At 37.5% G+C, this 21,426-nt stretch overlaps 2 protein-coding genes across 2 annotated transcripts; both read right to left on the bottom strand.

Annotated features, from left to right (window-relative positions):
• Nucleotides 1-121: 121 nt before the first annotated feature.
• LOC121951382 (mitochondrial coenzyme A transporter SLC25A42-like) lies at nt 122-14,677 on the bottom strand. The gene is made up of 8 exons (XM_042497681.1): nt 14,340-14,677; nt 11,313-11,490; nt 9,579-9,717; nt 9,339-9,364; nt 8,878-9,044; nt 8,108-8,224; nt 7,147-7,298; nt 122-7,020 (listed from the first exon to the last, which is right to left on the bottom strand). Exons 2-8 carry the CDS (start codon nt 11,403-11,405, stop codon nt 6,698-6,700), a joined length of 1,017 nt encoding a protein of 338 aa, XP_042353615.1. The 5' UTR covers nt 11,406-11,490; nt 14,340-14,677; the 3' UTR covers nt 122-6,697.
• Nucleotides 14,678-15,748: 1,071 nt separating this feature from the next.
• Nucleotides 15,749-20,565, bottom strand: armc6 (armadillo repeat containing 6; the record flags this gene model as incomplete). Its single annotated transcript, XM_042497523.1, has 7 exons — nt 15,749-17,052; nt 17,151-17,288; nt 17,928-18,059; nt 18,160-18,305; nt 18,848-19,418; nt 19,500-19,585; nt 20,463-20,565. Coding segments are annotated over 7 exons (1,389 nt in total), but the record flags the coding sequence as incomplete, so codon positions are not given.
• Nucleotides 20,566-21,426: the final 861 nt, after the last annotated feature.

The following is a 21,426-nucleotide window of genomic DNA, read 5'->3' as shown; positions in this document are numbered from 1 at the left end:
GAACATATTTGTATCTAAACTTTCTAAAGTTTTAGTCTTACGCCAAAAGTAAATGCACAAGTGCAAATGAACATCATTCAGGGACATAATAAAAAACAGAAATAATGACCAAGCATCAGTCTGTTGTCAACATCCAGATTTATTTGAGAACTTGTTATTTCCAAACTTTCCAACAGATAAACCATCACTAGAGACCAGACACAGGTCGTAGGTACGGTTACATTCAATTGGCACACATCACTAGGATTTACAAAACAGCCGCTGTATCACTGCTGCACCGAAACAAAAACAGCACAAGGTGATCTGTTGAAACATGCAAACACAGTAGCATCATATGTCTGCACATCGATACAGGATTACCCGCAAGTAGGGTTAAAACAATTAAATTTGCTTTTACAAGAGCAAAGAAAAAAAAATCACATCTTTTATCTTTTTGTTGTTGTAGTGTTTCAGTCTTCCTCATCATTAAGCCACTGTCAGGTTCTTCACTAAAAATGTACTTTTTTGGCAGTCCATGATTGTCTGGAAGTTTACCAAGCTTGTTGTTGACACTCCCTATCATCGTGTTTTTCTTGTATTTATCTCCTTCTATAGCTGGATCAAGAGAGATAACATTTAAATGCTCTTCCAATTAAAATCAGGGTATAAATAACCTTAAATTACCTTAAATGTACTTTCATATTAGTCCTAGACTGGTTGGAATGGATTGGTTCGAGTCTGCTAGTGAGCCAAGGGTCATGCATCTCACCCTAGAGAGCAAAACCCTGCAAGGCAGTTTAAAAGTTTTACAAAATTCACTTACAAAAACTGCACCTGAAGTAATACATTCAGTCACAGAGGTCTAACAATCTCAAACTTCAAACCATCTGCTGCCCCTCAAATATTCGTAACTTCAAGACCGAAGCAAAGGCTAGAAAATGGAAGCAACCTTCAAAAAGGTTAGTAGAAGAAGCTCAGTCATAGTAAAAATGTTACTATTCCTCGCTAGGCACTTATGAGTTAGTATTCACCCAGCTTTCGGTTACTGTGTGTCCTTTCTGCAGCACACGCCAGCTCAGAACGTGCAAGTTTCGAAATGTCATAGCTACACATATTTCCCACCAAATGAGGGCAAGATGTAAAGATAACACACTGATATTAAAAGACTACACTTGTATCACAAATGCATCACAACTGTTTGCTGACTAGAGTTAATCTCACTGTCTCACTGCTTGTCACCAGAGTGTTGCTACAATCCTCCTGATTCACTGAACACTGAAGAAAACAACAAGTACATCCACGAAACAGACGAAATGACGAAGGTCAGACAGGCAGGGCAGGAGAGAGTTCAGTTTAGTGAATGGGGAGTAAAATTTAGCCGCATAGTTCCCAAAGTTTTTCTTACAAGACCCCTTTTCTATCACTGACAATTCCTGACTAAGTTACATTTTTTATGGATATTTTGTATTATATTCAAGGCATTACAATAACAGTAAAGTACAACTACTAAACTGTACAACTAACCCAAAAAGTGACCGTAGGACATTTGTGTAAAACAAGAGATTTGAACAAATTTTGAGCGTATTATTTCCTGTGAATGTTGCATTAGAGATGAGTTTTGCTGATACTTTTTAAGCAATTTTCTGTTTTGTCTATATTAATAAAAAAAAAACAAACCTGCTTCTTTTTTTCTGACAAATTCAATGACATCTTCTCCCTGACACTTGGTCATTGATCTCTTAGCTCTTTGGCTGTGTTAACTGCCTACTTTTCTAATGCAGGACGAGGCTGTTTGGCAAAGAGTGAAGGTCTCTGTGATCAGTCACTGCGCCCTTATCCTGTGAGATTTTTTTTAAGTTAATAAATTGAATAGTTACCTACATTTTAAAATAACACTCATTCAATTTTCTTCACAGAAATGAAAGAAATATGGAGATATAGGCCTACTATATATTTAAAAAGAAAACACTTTCTGACATTCTTTGAAATCATAAAGGTCTCTTAACCGCCTGTGAAGCGTTGGCAACCTCTAGTGGGGGTCAGGACCCTCCATACTGGGAACCAGTGGCCTGCAGCTGGGCATTAAATCTCAACTGGGGTTTTTTGGGACAAACCCAAATTTTCTTCTTTACTTAATTTCAGTTTATATACTTTATGACTTAACTAATAAATTTGACTGGTTTATTCAGGCAAAATGTTTGTATGCTACTTGTTTTTAGACATGTCTGGCCTCCTGTTAAATTAAAAATAAAAAGGTTTACAAAATATTATTTATCAAAAGAGCATTTTTGTCGTACTGCAAAAACTCATTATCAGCATCAGATACTAAGTCCTAGAACAGAGATAATCACATGATAATTGATAAGTTAAAGGACAAAAAAACAAAAACAATCAGTTAATATTTAATAATCAGTTAATCTTCTAAATAGTGAGAATACAAAACATTTGCTCATTAGAGATTTCAAATAAAAATGCTGCTGCCACTCTAAAGCTGTGAATATTTGGGGTTTTCTGTCTGCTGGTTAGAATACAGTGAGCAATGATTAGACATTACTCATTACAATGTTATTCATAAAATGAATAAATTAAACAAAAGTGAAAAAAAATTAGTGAAGCCCTTGTAGTTTTTTTTAAAAATACAATATTATCAAAGGTACATTATGCAGGATTTACCGACAAACAAAAAACAATACATGGACTCATACAGAAGTAATTCCTAATAATTACAAAAAGTAATTCCCTTAAGCCTCACTTATGAGCCACTATAAGTGTGTGGCAGAGGCTCTACCTATATTTTTTTATTTTCTTCTCATTTTGCTGCAGTCGGGACGTTCCTGCAGGTGAGTCGCAACTTTATAAAAAGGTAGCGAACAGGTAGTAGCAGCATGCATCCAAGAGGAAGCTATGAAATTGCAGACATAGCGCAAAACAGAGCTTGTTACAAGTTGGCCTGTTTTCTGTTTGACAGATACCAGTGATTAGCCTAGTTAGGTGCTATATTATTGTATTTTCCATTACAAAAAATGTAATGTTCCTACAATAGTAGCTTGCAGATTATGTGCAAGCAGTGTAGAGAGGAGGGGGTGAGTCTGAATGTTGTATTTACAAACAGTAACCGAAAAATCCTGCATAGTATACCTTTAGTATTCCAATAATGTGTTTTGAGTTTCTTAGTTTGAGTGTCAGTGGAGAAAGCTTGCTGCTTTATTCTGATGAAGATGACACTCTCCTGCCCTCTGCCCCACCTGGCTCTCTGCTCTCAGCTGCTCCCTCAGCATGCACGCTCTAAATATAGAAACTATTGACACTATTCAAACGCCTGTTAGCTCGCATCAATATGGCTCAAACTGTCTAACACAAACAAAAACTGAGCACCTAGTCCCAGTTTTCTGACACTATTCAACATAAAACACTGATATGTTAGAATTAGTGAGCATTTGATTATGTGCTGAGGTAAAGTAAAGTAAAGTAAAAACAGTAAAATGTACTAAATCATGCCTATAACACAAAGGTCAACTGATTGCTTTACTATGTGTGTGCATAATTGCAGTCAAGCTAGTCCGTTAGCAAATACCGCTACAGCTCTACGACTTTTGCCAAGTGTTAAACAAACCCCCGCAGCTGCCGAACCGACGGCAAATGGAAGACAACATGTGTGTGCTGTATGTGTGACTGTGTGTCCATTACCAGTCACACACAGGAGGTGGACATGGTAATAGAAACACTAATCGAAAGTACCAAAGCTGTAAAAAAACAAAAAAACAAAAAACAGCTCTACAATCAGATTTTCAACCCAAGGCTAACCAGCCAACAAAGTCTCAAAGAAATACATGAAATGGACATGACCTCTTAAAATGCAGTATGTGGTTAATGTGCATCATTCTGCAGACAGAAAGATGGGAGACTAAGGCGTCAGTCAGAGCTGACTGCTCAGCTAAATTTAGGAAAATTGCTTTTCGGACAATGCACAAGAATTTTTAAAACTGAAACATGGTTCAAGACAAACCAATCATGTGATCACTGATCTAAACCTTTGTAAGGTAACAACTGTTTTTGGAGACAAAATAATTTATATTTTCTGTTAAATTGTATATGTGATGTACTGTTTGTAAATTTGTAAAACGTTTTGCTTTTAACTGTTCGTTATTTACTGTCTGTATTGTGCTAAATTGTCTTTTAATAATGTCCTGCATAAGGACTGCAGATGCAAATTAGCGATATAAGCTAATTTTGTCTTAACAGTGGTGTTGTGCAAGGTCCCCGTTAAATAAACATGGCAGTGAGCACAAAATGTGTTAAAGCAGGTTGCTGGCAACAGAAAAACAATGCATAAGCAAAGTCTATTGAAAATGATTGTAGAATTATTGTGAAACAGTTTGTCAGAATAAGGGAAAAACAAATAAACAGGGGAAAATAAACAGTAAGTGCTGGACAAGAACTCATGCGAGAGATGAAAAATCAGTGTGAGCTCACCGGACTATGCTATGCACCAGACATCAGTCTGATGACAAGCAGATGAAGTCAGTCAATTTTATATTTACGGTAGCATAGTCCTGTGTGCAGACTCTGTTTTTTTGTCTCTGGGTTTAGAGATCAAAATCATACTTTGAAAAGTTTAGGCAAAGATCCTGGTTAAGGTTAAAATTAGGTTAAAATAACTACACTAACTGAAACTGTGTGTATAACGCTATGTACTTTGCATAGTTACGCAAAGTCCGTAAAGTCACGTCACTTTGACTTTTAGTTTCACACAGGACACAAACCATGGTCTCCTGGTTTAAAGTCCACATATGTTTGACTCATCCACCCCTTTTAAACGCTCTAAAAGGACTTTCTCACTCTTGATATTTGATTCATGTGTCCAACACATCAAAAGATCCCCATCGACTTTGCTTTGGTATTGTTTTTGTGATAACAGCATATCATAAAACACATTTTGTTCTCCCCACCACATAATGCATCGTTAAACCCATTCCATTTCACACATTTCTATGCAACCGGCCTATTCCAGCATTGTGTGTAGGCTGTTTCTTATAAAGATTTTTTTTAAAAAATCATATTTGTGTGCTTAGATTTTGTCTTTTTGCTGTGGTAATGAGAGAGGTAACACGTATAGTTTTGTATTTTATACTGGTATTGTATCGAAGTTACAGGCATAGTATGCAGGATTTCCTTGAAAAAAAATAATCCCTTTCAATCACTAATTATGAGCCATTAGCAGTGAGTGGTGAGCTGCAGGTCCATGTGTCTGTTTGATTGAGGGCAAAGTTGAGCCACACACACAGACCAGAAAAGCCTAGTGAACAGGATTAAGCATGCGCTTGAGCCAAATTCACACCAAATCCAGAAATATAGCATCTTCCTGCAGGGTTGTGCGGATGTGTTTATCTCGCCTTTCTGACGAAATCGCCATGAAACAATTTTAAAAAATGGTTTTATTTCTCCGATTCAATGCTTTGTTCTTGTTAATGCTGTTTCCTCTCTTCGTTCACTCACTAGCTCGCTTGACCACCACTGCTCTCTTCGTATAACTGAGCCAAAGACGAGGGACCAAATTTTAAAGTTTATAAAAAGTAAGCAACAAGTCCTGCATAGTATGCCTTTAAAATTCTGGTATTGTGACGACACAAATTCCTACTAAAGCATTAAATCAGTGTTTATGATTTCACATTTGAAAAAAGGACCTATTAAATGTCTCAATGTGCATTATTGGGACTGTATGTCAGTTATTTTCAGCTAGAATTCCCAACTAGCACAAAATGTGTTTGTATCAATACTTGCAACAACAAAATGCTCTATAACAACTGATATTTTTCAAAAGACCGTTACATGATCACAGTGAACACACACACAAAAAAAAAAAAAAAAAAATCATATGGGCACTCTTTATACTTCAAATCTGTTGGCACTGGCATAAAATCCAGCTCATCTATCTGCTGTACAAATAAAATTCTGCCTATATAGTCTTTAGGAGCTCCACTCACAGATACTGGACTCATAGTGATTTAAATATATTCAACTCAAACAAAAACTGACCATATAATGGCAGTACCAATGCTGTCACGTCTGTGCTGGGCAAGATTTTTGCTTTTTAGTCATACTCTGAGAAATTTTGTGCTTAAATATAAAAACGCCCCTAACATCGTAATATCCACAACTAACTCATATCCAAAACCTTTGGTATAATTTTTTTTAAAACAAACGCACTCACAACAAAACTAATCTCAAGGGGGCATATTTTACTCTAATTCAATCAAATGCATCTTAAAAAGTTAATAAATGAGTAGCAACCTGCATTGCATTGGAAGGTGTCAGTTTATAGCAGACACAAAAGGCAGTTGGGAGACCTCAGTGAGCGTGTGTGAACCTCTCAGATTGATTAATACACTCACAGGCCTGGTCCACGAGAGCAGGAGCGTTAAAATGTATGTGTACACACACACACACAAACGCACATAAAATCACGGAGCATATTGCACTTAGCTGTACAAGACAACAGTGTGTACCATTGAAAATACCTCTTGCCTGTAGAGACTGTGCATCCACCGCCGCACGCAGACAAAGCGAGAGAATACATTAATATCACGCATCCTGAGCCAGTGTGTGTTTGCTTCTATCCAACGACACACATCTCTTACTTCCTTTCTCTTCATAGGTTGTATGCATGAGGAAAATGTCATCCTGTTATCCCCATTTTCCTCTCTCTGTATCGATACTATCAAGATATATAGCCCATCTCATGCAGCTTCTTCAGGAGTCTTTTAGTAAGGTCAAACGTGGTGAAGCTCACCCCCACCGCAATGGGCCCTTTGACCCAGTTCATACTGAGACCTTTGAAGAGTCCACGGACGAGCCCTTCTTCAGACACGACTGTCCTCACGGTGCCCAGGATGGTGCTGTACGTGTGACCGGTGACTCCTGCAGTCTGCATGCGGCGTCGAACCACATCCAGAGGGTAAGACGACGTCTGGCTAACAAAACCTGCAAAGCCTCCAAACACTAGAAGTTCCATTGCGGAGGGATGTGAGCGCCCGCTGTGCTCTGCATGGGAGAGGAGGATGTAAAGAGGTGTCATTTTATATATGCAACATTAACAGCAGGTGGTGAAATAACTCGGTTGTAGATAAATACACATATGTTTTTAGACTTGGCAGTGGTAGTACACACCTGCATGTAGGTTCTTCAGTGTCTCGTAGGTAAAGAAGCTGAGACCAGCATAGGGAATGACACCCACCATGGTGGGAGCGAAGCCTCTATATAACGTCCTCGGACCCTCTTCTCGGGATATTCTCACAAACACGTTCAGGATGTTACTGTACCTAAACAGTGAAGACAGTATAAACAAAAACATATAAGCACGAAACTGGATTAGAAGTTGTGCAGCAAAGGACTTCTTGTTATTATCTGATTTTGGGATCATTTTCAAGTCTGTAGCCCTAACCCCAGAAAAAATACACTACAGTACTCAACGGTGTGTGATAAGGGTCGACAGATTACCGGCTTGGCCGATTATTGGGCCTGACATTTGGAATTTTGCCAATTATTATTAGTAGTAGTATTTTTATTCAATCAGCACACACACAACACAGCAAAGACAAAAACTACTCACAATATATACTCTAATGTATAAGTAATAATAAGTATATACATTTTTGATAACAACATAAAAATAAATAATGTATGGTGATAATGACTGAAAAGGTATAGGCAGAAGCACAGTGCTTATATATGCCTACCCTACATTAAAAAAAATTTCATTTTTATTGTTAATGCATATCAGTTCCTTCATGACTTTAAAAAAAAGACTTACAAATGTTGTGAATTTCATCTGAAACCTGAACCTTGTAGCAACACTCATCTTTGAATTTCCAATCATATTTACAAAGCCCTATATCACTAATTACCCTCGGAGGGCTTTACGACATATGATATTTCTCTGTCCTTTGACCATCATACCACATAAGGAAAAACTCTCCTCAAAAACCCTTAAACACGGAAAAAATGGTGGAAACCACAGGAAGAGGATCAATGCAGCCCGTGGAGTTATTTTGCTGCAGTGCTATTGTCAGTGTGCTTTGTGTTTCAAACCCACTGATGACCGTGTGTCTGCAGTTAAAGACGACCTTACATTTCCTTTGGCGTTACAGCCATCCTGGCTCGCACCATGTCCAGAGGATAGGTCACCGTGGTTGCTATGAGACCAGCCATAGACCCAGCCAGAAACCTTGGAACAGGAGGCAGGACACTGGAAAGCAGAGAAAAACAACTGTTTGCATACACTACACCTGTCGGATTTTTTATTATTCCACAATGGGTTTTTTTTTCAACTCCACTTCAGCCAAAAAAACGTGAATTTCAGCTTCAGAAAAGTTTTTGTTTCTCTCTCTCATTCTCTCTTTGTGTGCAGGTTCGCAGGTGACAGGATGCACCCTTCCATAGTAATTTTCACTTCCTTATATTGCTGTTCCTGTGTAGAGATGTATGCAAATTGTTGAATAGCGGGAGCACACTGTCAATTTTCGATTCCGGTGTAGGTTTTTAGCATTGAGGTGTTTATTTACAAATCTATTGTATGATCCGTGGGAACCCTGGTTTGTTGTCTGTAAAACATAATACAGAAGTGTTTAATATGTTCTTCATTTCTTTAGGAAGAAATGAGTTCACCGTTGTTGCCATTAGGTGAAGTGTTACTTCAGTTCCAGCAATAAGATTGTGTTAGTCGTTGACACTCTTCACTACTGTCTGTTCAAAATAAATGAAAAGATAAAAATGTAATCTTAAGCTTCTTTTGTTTTCAGCTATACCAAACTTGCATTGAACTATGACTCCAAAACCAGCGTATGAGCAGAACTGCGACTTTTGTGTGGCGCTACACTCCTGGAGTTAAGTGACACTTACTTCCCCTTGAAGCCATAGATATTTCCCAGCAGCTTCTTGGACTCCTCGTGTGCACAGAACTGGATGGCAGCATACGGGACGACTCGCACCATGGTGGCAGAGTTACCCCTCCACAGACTGAGGAGGCCATCCTTCTTGTATGTGCGGTAGATAAATTTGTAGACCTCCTGTATATAGTATACACAAATAAACACATAGATGCTCATTACATATTGATGATAATTTTTGTTATTTTTCTCTTTAAGCTTCTTCCTTTGATATAATATTTGATGGTCTGACTGTAAATGAATGTTAATCACTGAACATTGCATGAATCCAAAGTTATCCAACATAATTTCCACTGTGAGTTTAACTCTAAACGTGTGGCTCATGTTAACTGCAATGGGTGTGAATTAATCTTTTGCTATCAATGACAATTGCTTTTACAGAGAAACTGACATTAAATATGTGATAAGACTTACCTTGGCAGAGAATCTTGCCGAAGACACTAAAAAAACAAAAGTGCAATATAAATAACATGTTTGTGTCCACTGTTTCTGTAAATCATCACGCATTTTCTAATATTCTCATTAACATGAATGCAGGAGTGACACAGCTTAAAAAAAAAAAAAACTCTAGATATAACTCAGTAGCTTCCATGTGGGTCATTTCTAATTCAAAACCAGTTTTTCACTTTTAGATCAGCAGAGAATCCAACTTGCCTTGGAAAATGATTTTAGTCCTGTCCAACGGGGCGACAGTTGTCTTGGCCACAGCGCCCGCTAAAGCCCCGCAGAAGAGCGAGCGAAGGATGTTCCTGGATAAGAGCAGGCTGAAGACAGACTGCGTGTCTTTGAGTTCCTTCACAGAAATCAAGGAATCACATTCAGGATCACAAACACAGTGAATCCTGTAAAAAACTGCCTTCTTATGAGAATAAAGTTGTGTTTGAGATGCTGTTGATCATTTAACCTGAGTTATGATAGAATAAAAGATGACATCTGACAAAACCAATTCATAAAACTTTACAAATAAGAGCGTATGTATTTAAATGACTTCATTCAAATACAGAAAGCACACAGATAACACATAAGCATCTGAGCTCGCATTAGAGTGCCAAAACAGTTCTGCCATTGAAGATTTCCACATAATGACACATATTCTGCCTTTTCTTGAATATAATGGAACTAGATGGCACTCGACTTGTGGTGCTTAAAGCGTCAAAAAAACAAAACAAAACAAAAAACTGGAAAAACATTTGAAAAACTCAACATCAGTGCCTCTTACCAGAAACCAGGACACGGTTACTCAAGGTAATCTACAGACCTTGTTATGAGCAGTTTCATGTAGAAACTCTGATTTTCTTTCTAGGAAACTACAAGCACCAACCGTATCACCATTCAGCAGAACACTTGCATTTACTCATGAACGAGAGGCTTGTCCTCATCACAGCGCGAGATGTAAACAATTTGGCGTCCTCAGCTGAGCTGTAATGTTTGCTAGCTCAGTGGTGCTTGGTGAGCTAGTAATGGATGCACACCTCCTGACGCTTTGTGATACAGTTGGCGGGTAATGTTGCAGGTTGGCAGGAAGAAAATAGTTCCTTCATGAAACTGCTCACAACGCGGTCTATTGCCTACAGCTAAGGGCAAGTTAATTTCATTATTTTTTAAGACTTTTTGATGCTACTCAGGATTAAATTTTAGACCGATTTTACAATAACCTAAGCTGAAAAAAACATTTTTTACAGGGTTAAGAACAACTTTGCCTAAACATTTTTTGTAACATAAAAAATGTCATTTTTGGTCAAATGAAAAAGTCAGATATGGTTAGAATTAGGAAATACCTAGTGTTTACTAGTGATTTTTATTACTGATTTTGTGTGCCTCACCATGTTTGTTGGATTATTCCACTGCTTAATCCCCATCAAGAAGAGTTTAAGCAGAGGAATTCAGTATTTATTTTTTTTTTTTTAAATATTACCAATTATTTTGTGATTTTTACAATGCAACATCAGAAAAAAAAACAATTCATAATACCCTACGTCCAATGTCTTTGTATTTTTAAGACTTTTGAAAGGCTGATTTAGGACATTTTAATACCCATTACAGCCTTATTTTTAGATGAATGAATTCAATGCCTTTTAAGATCCACAGGAAACCTGGATCTGTAGATTATCTTGAGTAATCATGTCATGATTTCTGGAAAAAGATTTCTGCTGTTGAGTTTTTCAAATGTGCTTTTTGGCGCTCTGAGCACCACAAGTCGAGTGCCATCTGGTTTCATTACATTGGAGAGAGGCCAGACATCTCTACAGCCGAAATCTCAAACAGTCAGCAACTCACACCAAAAAAATAAAAATGGATAAATAGCACTACAGGTAAGAGACGAAATATGTACGTTTGATTTTAGGGCGAACTGTCCCTTTAGACATTAAAGGAAGGGTCATATTTCACCTCAGAGCTCACTGCTGATGGACTGGAGGAGGCCTGCAGCAGCACTTCTCCCTGCATGTGTGATTCCCGCTCATCCTGTACTCCACTCCCCATCCCCGAGGACTACGCCGGCTGTCGCTGAGCGTGCTCACGAATTGAAGCACCAGCAGAGGGGAGCAGCAACACCAGGAGCTGAGAGCTGAGGTCAGAGAGAGAAACAGAGGTCCGATTTAGGTTGAAATTCAGTCTAAATATAGAACAATTGACAAGATATTTTTGTGACTAAGCTTCTGTGTCAGGATCAAGTGACATGCATGACCTGAAGGCAGACAAATCTATTCTTGTGTGTCTTTGCACTCCCCTTTCTGACTAGAGAAGTGTCATGACAGCATGTAATGACTGACAGAGGGTGTTTATCTTTAAACAAGTAACTGTAAATACAACACCCACCCCGAGTAAATAAGTTACCTTAATAATCCAGTTACCTTTAGCCAACTGCCACACCTCTTAAGGCTATATAAGGACTCTGAGTAAAGTAAAAGTATAACATAAATATCTCTTGTAGGACTCAGTTTAAGACTTGTAGGTGACAGGTTTCTGTTTGAGCAAAAGAACACCATTGAAGCACTTTTCTTGCTAAAATACCAGATTACAGTCTCACCACATCTTCCTACAAACAGGACATTCATGCCTCTGTAGTCAGAACAGAACAACATAAGATGAACATAAGAAGAGGGACGTTATCTTAAATGATCTTGCTACATTTACAAACAAAGACATCTGAATGTCAATGAATGAGCTAATCCTTTCAATGGACCAATCACCTATTCAAGCAACCTTCAACCGTCACAGGTTCACTAGTCCATTATTACAAACTGCACATGCTTTACAGCGAAGCATGGCTCAATCCAACTTCACTTTAAATCACAGTCACAATTCAGAAGTTGTCAAATATGTAAACCTGAACTGCAGGAGAATGTTTAAGTTGAATGTGTATTTCTGTAGGGCTGCAATAATTATCCTACCATTTACTTTTTCAATGCAATAAAAATCGACAGATCATCCACAAGGAAAATAGTCGTTAATTGTAGCTCTAGTTTATATAGTAAATTTGTTATTGTGACCATTGCTGTCTCTGCTGTGAAAAGTTTTGTTATATTAAATATATAAATAAATTATGCTATTCTGATTTTTTTCAGTGCTAGATTATTCCATTAAATGTTATCATGCAGCCACAAAAAGAGAGCACCTCTAGTTGTAATGCTTCACTAAATAACAGCTTGATCCAGCTTCAAACCAAAGCAATTACTATTATGAATATTTGTTAACATTATTCAGAAAAGTTCCACTTAGAGACGTCAGGGTTCGAGGAGTTAAGCAACAAAGGAGAATCAAGTGAAACAAGATGGAGAGAAAGCCATGAGACAAGAGGGCAAACAGAGGGTCTGCTGAAAAGCTGCGTAGTCATGGGCAACTAATCTTGGCATCAGTTCGGCAGGGCTTCATGCCAGAGCCTCAAATGAGCACTTAGACCCCTAATGTGTCCCCTTTCACCTCACCTACTGTCGTTATTCAGAGGCCGTCCCTCACCCCTCCCAGCAGCCTCTGTCCCCAGGCAGATCATTTTATAGTTCCTTGTTCCTGAGTGCTCACCTCAGACCCCGCTGCCGCTGCAAGATTTTTCCCACTTGTCATTCACGATTCAATTCCCCATTCTACAGAAATGAAGAGCTGTTTCTCCGAATTAATTGTGTTAATTATTACACAGCAGTGCCTTCTTGTGTGCTGAGATGTTTTTGTGAGAAATCATTAAACTGTTTCAGACTGTGTCATGAAAACAACTGCCTGAAACTCATAGCAACAGTTAGTGCAGATTCAGGGCCGACAAGATAATAACAGGTTTTTTATCCAGTTCATTCCACTAGGGCAGTCATGCAAAAAAAAAAAAAAAAAAGAAACAAAAAAAAAAAAAAACCATTTAGTTTGAGAGCTGTTAACAATTGTTTTATTATTGGTTACACACACACATTAACTAGTGTTGTCACAATACTGGAATTTGTAACTTCAATAAAATACCTTGAAAAAAAATAAATATTCAATACCATTCATGATACCACAGGCAAATATTGCTATTGAAGACATGCAATTAAAAATGTTTATTAAATATAACAAGGCAAACACATGATAATGATGACTTTTCAGCAAATTCACTAAAAAAATAGAGTTTGAAATGGATTTTTCATTTATCTATGCTGCTTACTTTATGTTTATTTTTGTTGATTAAATGACTTTTGTATTTGGGGTGAAATTTCCTCTATAATAGTGTTTTTTTAAATGCCACCTACAAAACTTGCTTCATCTTTTGTAGTTATATTTCTGCTGCTTTACTTCATGTGAAAACAAATAAAGCATGTGGGTTTTTTTGTATTCAATTTATAGCTTACAAAATGTCAGCAAACAGTGCTCACAATTTTTCTGAGCAAATGACATTTTGAAATTGTTGTTTTTTGTCAGACCTGCATCTTAAAAAACAAATATTGTACTAGATATTAAATAGAGAAAGGAACCATAACCTCACATGTGGCACAAATAATCAATAACTTATCACAATTACATAAATAAAAATAATTTTGATTGATGAAGTTAAATTAAATTAAATGTAAATTATTAGAATCCTGAAGCTTGTGTTGCTGCTGTAGTAGACTTTACTATTCCTACATTTACATTATTTTGTCCTAAAATTTCTGTTACGTCATACAATAGTTTTGTAACAGTACTGTATCCCATATGTTATCATTATCTTGAGCATTTTCTATTTAATTTAAATCATTTTTGCAAGCTCTGACGCTGCATAACCACAAACAGGGTGTGGTTATAATCCAGCAGTATTAGTCTGGAATTAGACTTTCATTCATAAAATAATCTCCATGTCTCTCATGTGTCTCTGGCTGGTGGACTCACCAGTCATGACTAAACTTGTCCCCTAACATCACAGCCACCTTCTGCAGCCAGCTAGCTGTCAGTAGTTACAAATACAACAATTCTTACCTTATAAATTTGACACCAAGATTTCCGATGCGTTGATGTCTCTCACTTGTTGCGATGTTTGGAGTTGCTCGCAGGTTATTCTGAAACTGTTTCCAAGTTAGCCGGATAGCAGGTTAAGTAACATTAGCTAGCACTTAGCTTACTGCTGCATTAATGTTTCTCTCTTCGACAGCGTTGAGAAATTAATATTAGTGGTGTTTTTATAAAAATGTCTCCTGGTGTTGAAGGCACTGTCTTCAACACGTTGTCATTTTAATTCTCCACGCAGTGACTTTTAGTGACTCGCATGGTCCATGCTGTTAATTTCTGCTGTTACGTCTCCTGTGGGCGACCCGATGCTGTTAACGTTAGCTTGACCACAGTGAACATTGACAAGGACGAGCACAGAGGCATTGTGGGAATTGGAGTCTGAAAGAGGAGGGGCCTGCTTTGGATTGGTCGGTTGGAGGGGCGTGAGCAGGAGACACGCTTGGCAACGAGTTTTTTTGGGGGGATTTTTTGTTATTTTTTTTTAACCATTGTTCAAATTCTACAGTACATTGTACAGGTATATTATTCATTTTAAAACACTGAAAAACTATAATTTAAGTAACATATATGAAACAATTTCAAATACATAAAAAGAAAAAACAAAACAAACAAAAAACAATAACACAGATAACATTTAAACCAAGACATATACACCTTATTTGATTTGTATTCGATATAAATTTAATAATTATTTGAAAGGTCTTCATAGCTTTTTCATTTGTTTTTATTTCAGAAACAGCCAAGGGGATATTGTAATTCAGTACAAACAAATGGATATTGGGAGTAATTTGAAGCACTTTGTCTTTGTGTATGTGATATTAGCCAATAAGACTGACAAGTCTGAGTACATCGTCAGTGGAATGAAAGCCTGTATTACAGTTTAGAAACAAGACTATGTCTTCCAAAATTGATGTCAATCTGTTAAAACACGTATAGATCAGCAGAGAAGCTTCAATGCAGAGTTCTTGAGATTAAGAACAGTCATAGAATAAGTGAAAGATTAATTCAGTTTCTTTGTTTACAGAAAAAACAAGTTGGAAATTTTATCTTTAAATGTTTTAATAAAGTATTACAGGGTTTGCATATGTAATATCTTTAAGTGAATTTCTTTAATCTTGTTTGGAAAAATGAATTTATTAGGTAATGAGATGGCTGACTATAGTTTGGACTGAGTCTTTTCTTGTCTGGATGTATTCACTCTCACCAGATACGGTGATGATATCTCCACACAACCATATTTTACAGGTGTCAAAACATCTTGACAAAGAACTACAGTTGAAAATTAGCCAGATGACTGGTGCATTCACGTAAGTGTTTATTCATATGTGTTGTCCTTATAAATAAAATAAATGAAATGAAATAGAGGTGAAGCACTAAAAGAGAGTTTCATCATAATCATTAAGAATATACACTGTAATGTTGTCAGTGGTGGGTAAAAGTATCACAGATGTCGGTTTTACACTGTAATAATGCACTAAAAAATAAACAAACAAAAAAACATAAAAAGGAATGATTAACATTAGTAAAAATATAAGGCATTCAATACATGTTAAAATGTGTCTCAGCCAACATGGGAAAGCAATCTGAACAAAGCAGTGCAGTTTAACAATTTGCATAACAGTTAATACTTCCTGTTCTCCTATGGTGCATTAGCGATGGGCAGAGTGATTCTTTTCACAGTATCAGTTACTTTGAGTTGATACATGTAAATGTATCAAACATTTCCGCTTCCGTACTTTTTGCAAAACACAGTGTCGGTTTCTCAATGACACTCTGTTATAGTACATGCATGTTCAACAGTTAGCGCTGCCCACCCCACAGTTTCAGTCAGTGCTTACCAGCAATAAAGATTCATATTCATTTAATTGCATTGACTCCGAATCTGACTTATAAGCTTAATACGATGTTACATAAATATCACTGACCAACGATCTGTCATTCTTTGAGGAAGACATCCCAGTTACTTCTGCAGCCTTGTGTTGCATTTTTGTAGTGTTGGAATAATCTGAAAAATGAGTTCCTGATCATATTTCATGGCTCAGTTGAGCCATGAAAGTCCAGAGTTCTTTTTTTACAGGCTGACCTACGTTCTTACCACACACTAAACAGTCATTCAAAAAGATTTGTTCATTCATTTTTGCCCATCGCTATGACAAAAAAAACAAAAAAAAACTAGCATCCAGCATCTTGTCAACATAAATGTGGCACTGATATAAAATTGGGCATGAGCAAATTTGCAAACAAAATATTAATAGAAAATGAAATATACAAAAATTAGAACAGGACTACAATTACCTTTTTATCCAGAAACAGAAAAAGGACTGGAAAACATATCCAACCTTTCAAAGGCGTTGTGTGGATCTGCTTAAAATCTTGGCTATGTATACCAACGTAACATATCGTGCTTAGAACTTGCGTTTCAGGTAAACTCTTGATTCGTACGGGTGTACGGCGATGCTCTCCTCTACTTTCAGTGGGTGAGGCTGCCATGTTTGCCGGTCCACAGTTCTCGGAGCTCCACCTTGCATCCCAGATCTCTGAGGGCTGCTTTACCCACGTCGCCACAGTCCTGATGGGTCTGCAGTGCCTGGGTTATCAGGACCTCTGCTCCCATATCCAGGATTGGTTGGCTGAAGTTACGCATACGCGCAACCAGGTTTCTCATCAGCATACACGCCTGTTTCTGTTTAGAGAGAAAAAAGAGACAGAAAGAGCTGACTGACTGTGACAGAGCATGCTTTTTTTAAGTAAGCATGTTAATCATCAGTGACCTCATATTACCTGCACATTGACCGCATCAGGATGTGCCTTCATAGCCTGCACAGCGGCCAAGGCGCCTCCATTTTCCATGATGACTTTGCAGTTGTTGGGTTTACGTAAAGCAAGCACAGAGAGGCACGCACAGCCCTGCTCACACACCTACAGCAGAACATGAACATTATCTCTGGGTATTTGCAGGAGGAATTTATACATCAAATGTATTTTTATCCAACAAACAGCAGTATATAATAACATTTCTGTGGTGGATGATAGAGGCATGACATTTAAGCCTGTAAAACCTCAGCAAACCCAGTTAGATTTCTTTCAAAAAGCAAGAAGGCAATGAGCAACGACAGAAGAAATGACCTAAAAAATTTTTTAAATATATTAAAATAATTACCTGAACATTTGCACACAAAAATAAAATAAATAAAATAAATAAAATAAATTAAATAAAATAAATAAATAAATGACGTGAAAATGCCTAAAAATTGTAAATTTTGTAACATTATTTTACATTTTTAATTATGATAAATATATATAGTTATTCCGTTTTTTTTTCCTTTTTCACAATACATTTTTTTCATGACCTTTTTAAAAATAATTTTCTAAATCTACTAATTTCTTGCAATTTGTGGAACATTTATTTTAAAGTTGCTCATTGCCTTTTTCCCTGTTTAAAAAAAAAAAAAATCACACTGTTTTGCTCAGGGTTCCAAGGTTTCAATACTTGTGAAAGGCGTCTAAGAGCAGCACAAAAACAATGACATTGGCCCAGGTTTCAAAGGGTTAACTCACAGCAGAATTGCTCATGTGTCTATTCATGGCGATTACGATGAGCTGGACTCCACCAGCATTAACAACGGCATCTTTCACATCATCGTTTCCTGCTACGGCTCGTATCGCACTGAGGACCTGCCGGACCAACTCCTGCAAGCAGAAAAGAAAAACCGGTTCAGTGAGCGGATCAAATGCAGAAGCTGAATCTCACGTCAGTTTGTATCACAACGCCTTGTTTTCAGCTGGCTACCGGTGTCTCATAGCTGTCTGCCAGCAGTGTCATCATGAGTTTCAATCCTCCCAGATCACAGATGTCCTGACAGAACTCGTTCCTCACAGCCAGACGGGACAGAGTTGCACACAGCTCACTCAGAACAGAAGTGTTATCAAGGTGAGCTGCGATGGAGACACAAGACAAGAAGGAATTACGTTAATGAAATCAAAGCTGATTTAATCGGAATCAGAAATGCTTTATTGATCCACGGGGGGAAACTGAGGTTCATTAGAGTCGCTCTGATGCCAGCATACAGAATTATAGCAAGTACAAAGAAGTACAAGCACAAATATGTAAAAACATAAATGTAAAAATAGAAATACAGTAATAGTTAACAATTACCACAGTATGTAAATATATATATTTTTAAAAGTATGTATAATATGCTGTGTATGTAAATGTGTAATAATATAAATGTAAAGAAATAAATAGACAGTTACTACTAATATGTGAATATTTAAAGTACAATATGGAAAATGTGCTGAGTGTATAAAGTATGTAATAGAACACTATACCTTATGCTACAATAATAAAACTAGCACGTAAGCTCAAAATCTAAACATCTGAAATGTGTGTGCAATATGACAACAGGGATGTACATAAGTAGGAATACAATAAGACTATATACAAGTCGTATTAAGTAGTTGACATCCGCTGGCCTTACCTTTTGCAGCCTCAACTAAAACCTTCAGTCCATTGTGCTCAAGGACAATCATCTTGGCGTGTTCATGAGCATGCCCAAATGTAACTCTGACATCGTCGTCAAAGGTCATGACCCTGAGAGCTGCGGAGGCCTCCTTCACCAGCTCAGCACATCCGCTGTGTTGTTTAATGGCACCGGTCAGCAGGGGCAGGACGCCGCCTTTTACCAAATCCTGCCTGTTCTGTTCGTGTTTCAAACAGCAGTGACGCACAGTGCAGATGGCCACACGCGTCACGGAGGAATCTGCCTCGTGCTTCTTGAGGACATTCAAAAGGAACTGCTGGCCATCCGCGTCCAACAAGTCTGGCTGTCCGTCTGTCAGCGCAGCCAGAGCAGACAAGGAGGTCGACACAGCTTCCTGCTCCTCCACGCTTTTTTTGCAGTAAGAGAAGATGACGGGGTAGGCGTCTTTTTGGGCAGCCAGGTACCTCTGGGCAAATCCACTTGAGCAATGCTCTGTGAAGCTTTTAATGTCTGCAGTCACATCCAAGACACTCGCAGAGTCTTTTCCGACCCGCAGCGAATCCAAAACCTGTTGGAAGACATGCGCAGAGTGAGATTTTGATACTTTTGCAGTCAGCAGACCCTTTTCACAAAAGATATCAAGACTTACCTGTAAGATCTCGTGTGTTTGCTCTTCTTGTTTGTCATCAGATGGTACAGCTGGTACGGCTTTTACTATACAGCTGAGGTCCACACCTGCAACCACATGAAAGATTAGGCTTAATGCTTTCACACAAAATATCAAGTAGAAAACAGAAAGGATTATAGATGAGCATAATTTACAGAGATAAACCGACTTGAAAGAGCACAGCAGTGATAATCAACTTTGGGCCCATGGGTCAAATCAAATAAAACTTTTTTTATTTATTTTTAAAAAAAATACTGGCAGGGGATGACAAGGGGCCCTATCGGAGTGTCAATTATGTCATGTTTTAAATCATTTTATTTATTTATTCATTTATTTGTTGTTTGAGACCTACAGTCAAAGGACTTGTTTAAATAAATGTTTTAAAAAAAGCATTTACAACTTTATTGTAAATGTATTGTAAATCGCATGTCAGTGCACTTTTAAATACTACAAACAGTTATAGTGATAATATTAGTGTACTTATGGAACGTTTCCTTTTTTCAAGTACTTTGTACTATACTATTTGTATGCATTATTAAAGTATACTTTAATTTCACCTCATTACAAATGTATCTAATTTACTAAAATTGTTCTTTGTTATAACTTTATTTTAAGATTGATTTTAGTGTACATTTAAAAGTATACCAAATACTTATATTTGTAAGTAAGTAAAATTTTTGAAAAGTATAGCTCTTCAAGTTCTTTGTAGTGTACTAGTAGTATGATACAACACAGTTTACTTAGTAGTAGTAACTAATCCTCTGACATGATTAATAATTTAGTCGCTTTGACTGACATAAGCAGTTTGATCATCAATGACATCATCAATGATATGATGCACGTGCTATGTTTCACCTATATCTTCGTGGTTCTGAAGTTTATATTGATCACAGCAGGCTCGGCCTCATACTGACAGAGTCCCTTTGTCGTTTTTGTCTGGCTTACCTTGAGACTCAAACTGCTCCACAGCCTCCCTCAGAGCCTCATCAGGGTCCATCTCAAACTCCTCCATGTTTTCTCTGACAGCAGCATCAAATGTTTCCTGTGTGATCTCCGCTTCGCCATTTTTTCGCCCGTTAATCTCCACTCTGAAATAAAGAAAGTAATGTCAAAAGATGAGACACAATAAATCGCGTCGGTTGAGCTTAATCAAAGATAGCTTCTGATAGCTACTGTTAGCTTGCATGTCGTTTTTACGCTCTTGTTGCCGAATATGACTGAAATTCACAAAGCCACCGTTACATATAGCCGTTGTAATGTAACCATTTTTTCCCTATTTAAGACTAATTAGCTCATAAAACGTGCAATCACGTAACTGTTACCTCCGCCCGGTGACAACCTGCTCCACTGTTATGAATGAACCGATCACCGCTGCTGGTTTACGCACTTTCCGCAGTCGTTGAGCTGCTACTCGCAGCTTTCAGAAACGAGCGCGGGGCGTGAGTTGTGCGTAACAACCTACATGAATACAAAATTCCGCAAATGGTCCCACTCATACATATTCTCGGTTGGAACATTGACTGTAAAATAGTTCCACCAGTGGACCGTTTCTCCTGACGACAACGTTTTTAACCCTTTAAAACCTGGGCTAATGGGTTTGATTTCCTTCAAAAACATGGAAAGAAGGCAATGAGCAACTTAAGAGTAAATGAAAAATAAGCAAGTGATTAGTAAAACGTACAATACAATTATCTGAAAACCCTCAAACAACCCCCCCCCCCCAAAAAAAAACACAACAAAGTTATTAAAAACATACAAAAAAAAAACAACAGGAAAGGAAATCACTTGAAAAAACCCAAAACAAACAAACAACATGGGAAAGTTAAAATATAAGAGCAAGAAAATTACCTGAAAATTGTGCTATAAAATGATAATAATTCTGTAAAATTATTTTAAGTTTTTAATAGTG

This window comes from Plectropomus leopardus, chromosome 12 (assembly GCF_008729295.1).
Source record: "Plectropomus leopardus isolate mb chromosome 12, YSFRI_Pleo_2.0, whole genome shotgun sequence".
NCBI lineage: Eukaryota > Metazoa > Chordata > Actinopteri > Perciformes > Serranidae > Plectropomus > Plectropomus leopardus.
This window is presented reverse-complemented; position numbering and strand designations above follow the sequence as displayed.

Excerpts from the sequence above, each read along its gene's own strand:
- LOC121951382 (XM_042497681.1), bottom strand. The coding sequence starts at position 11,405 with ATGGGGAGTGGAGTACAGGATGAGCGGGAATCACACATGCAGGGAGAA. Across the intron at positions 9,365-9,578 it reads GACTAAAATCATTTTCCAAG|TGTCTTCGGCAAGATTCTCT; the intron begins GCAAGTTGGATT and ends TTGTTTTTTTAG. Across the intron at positions 9,045-9,338 it reads CGGCAAGATTCTCTGCCAAG|GAGGTCTACAAATTTATCTA; the intron begins GTAAGTCTTATC and ends TACTATATACAG.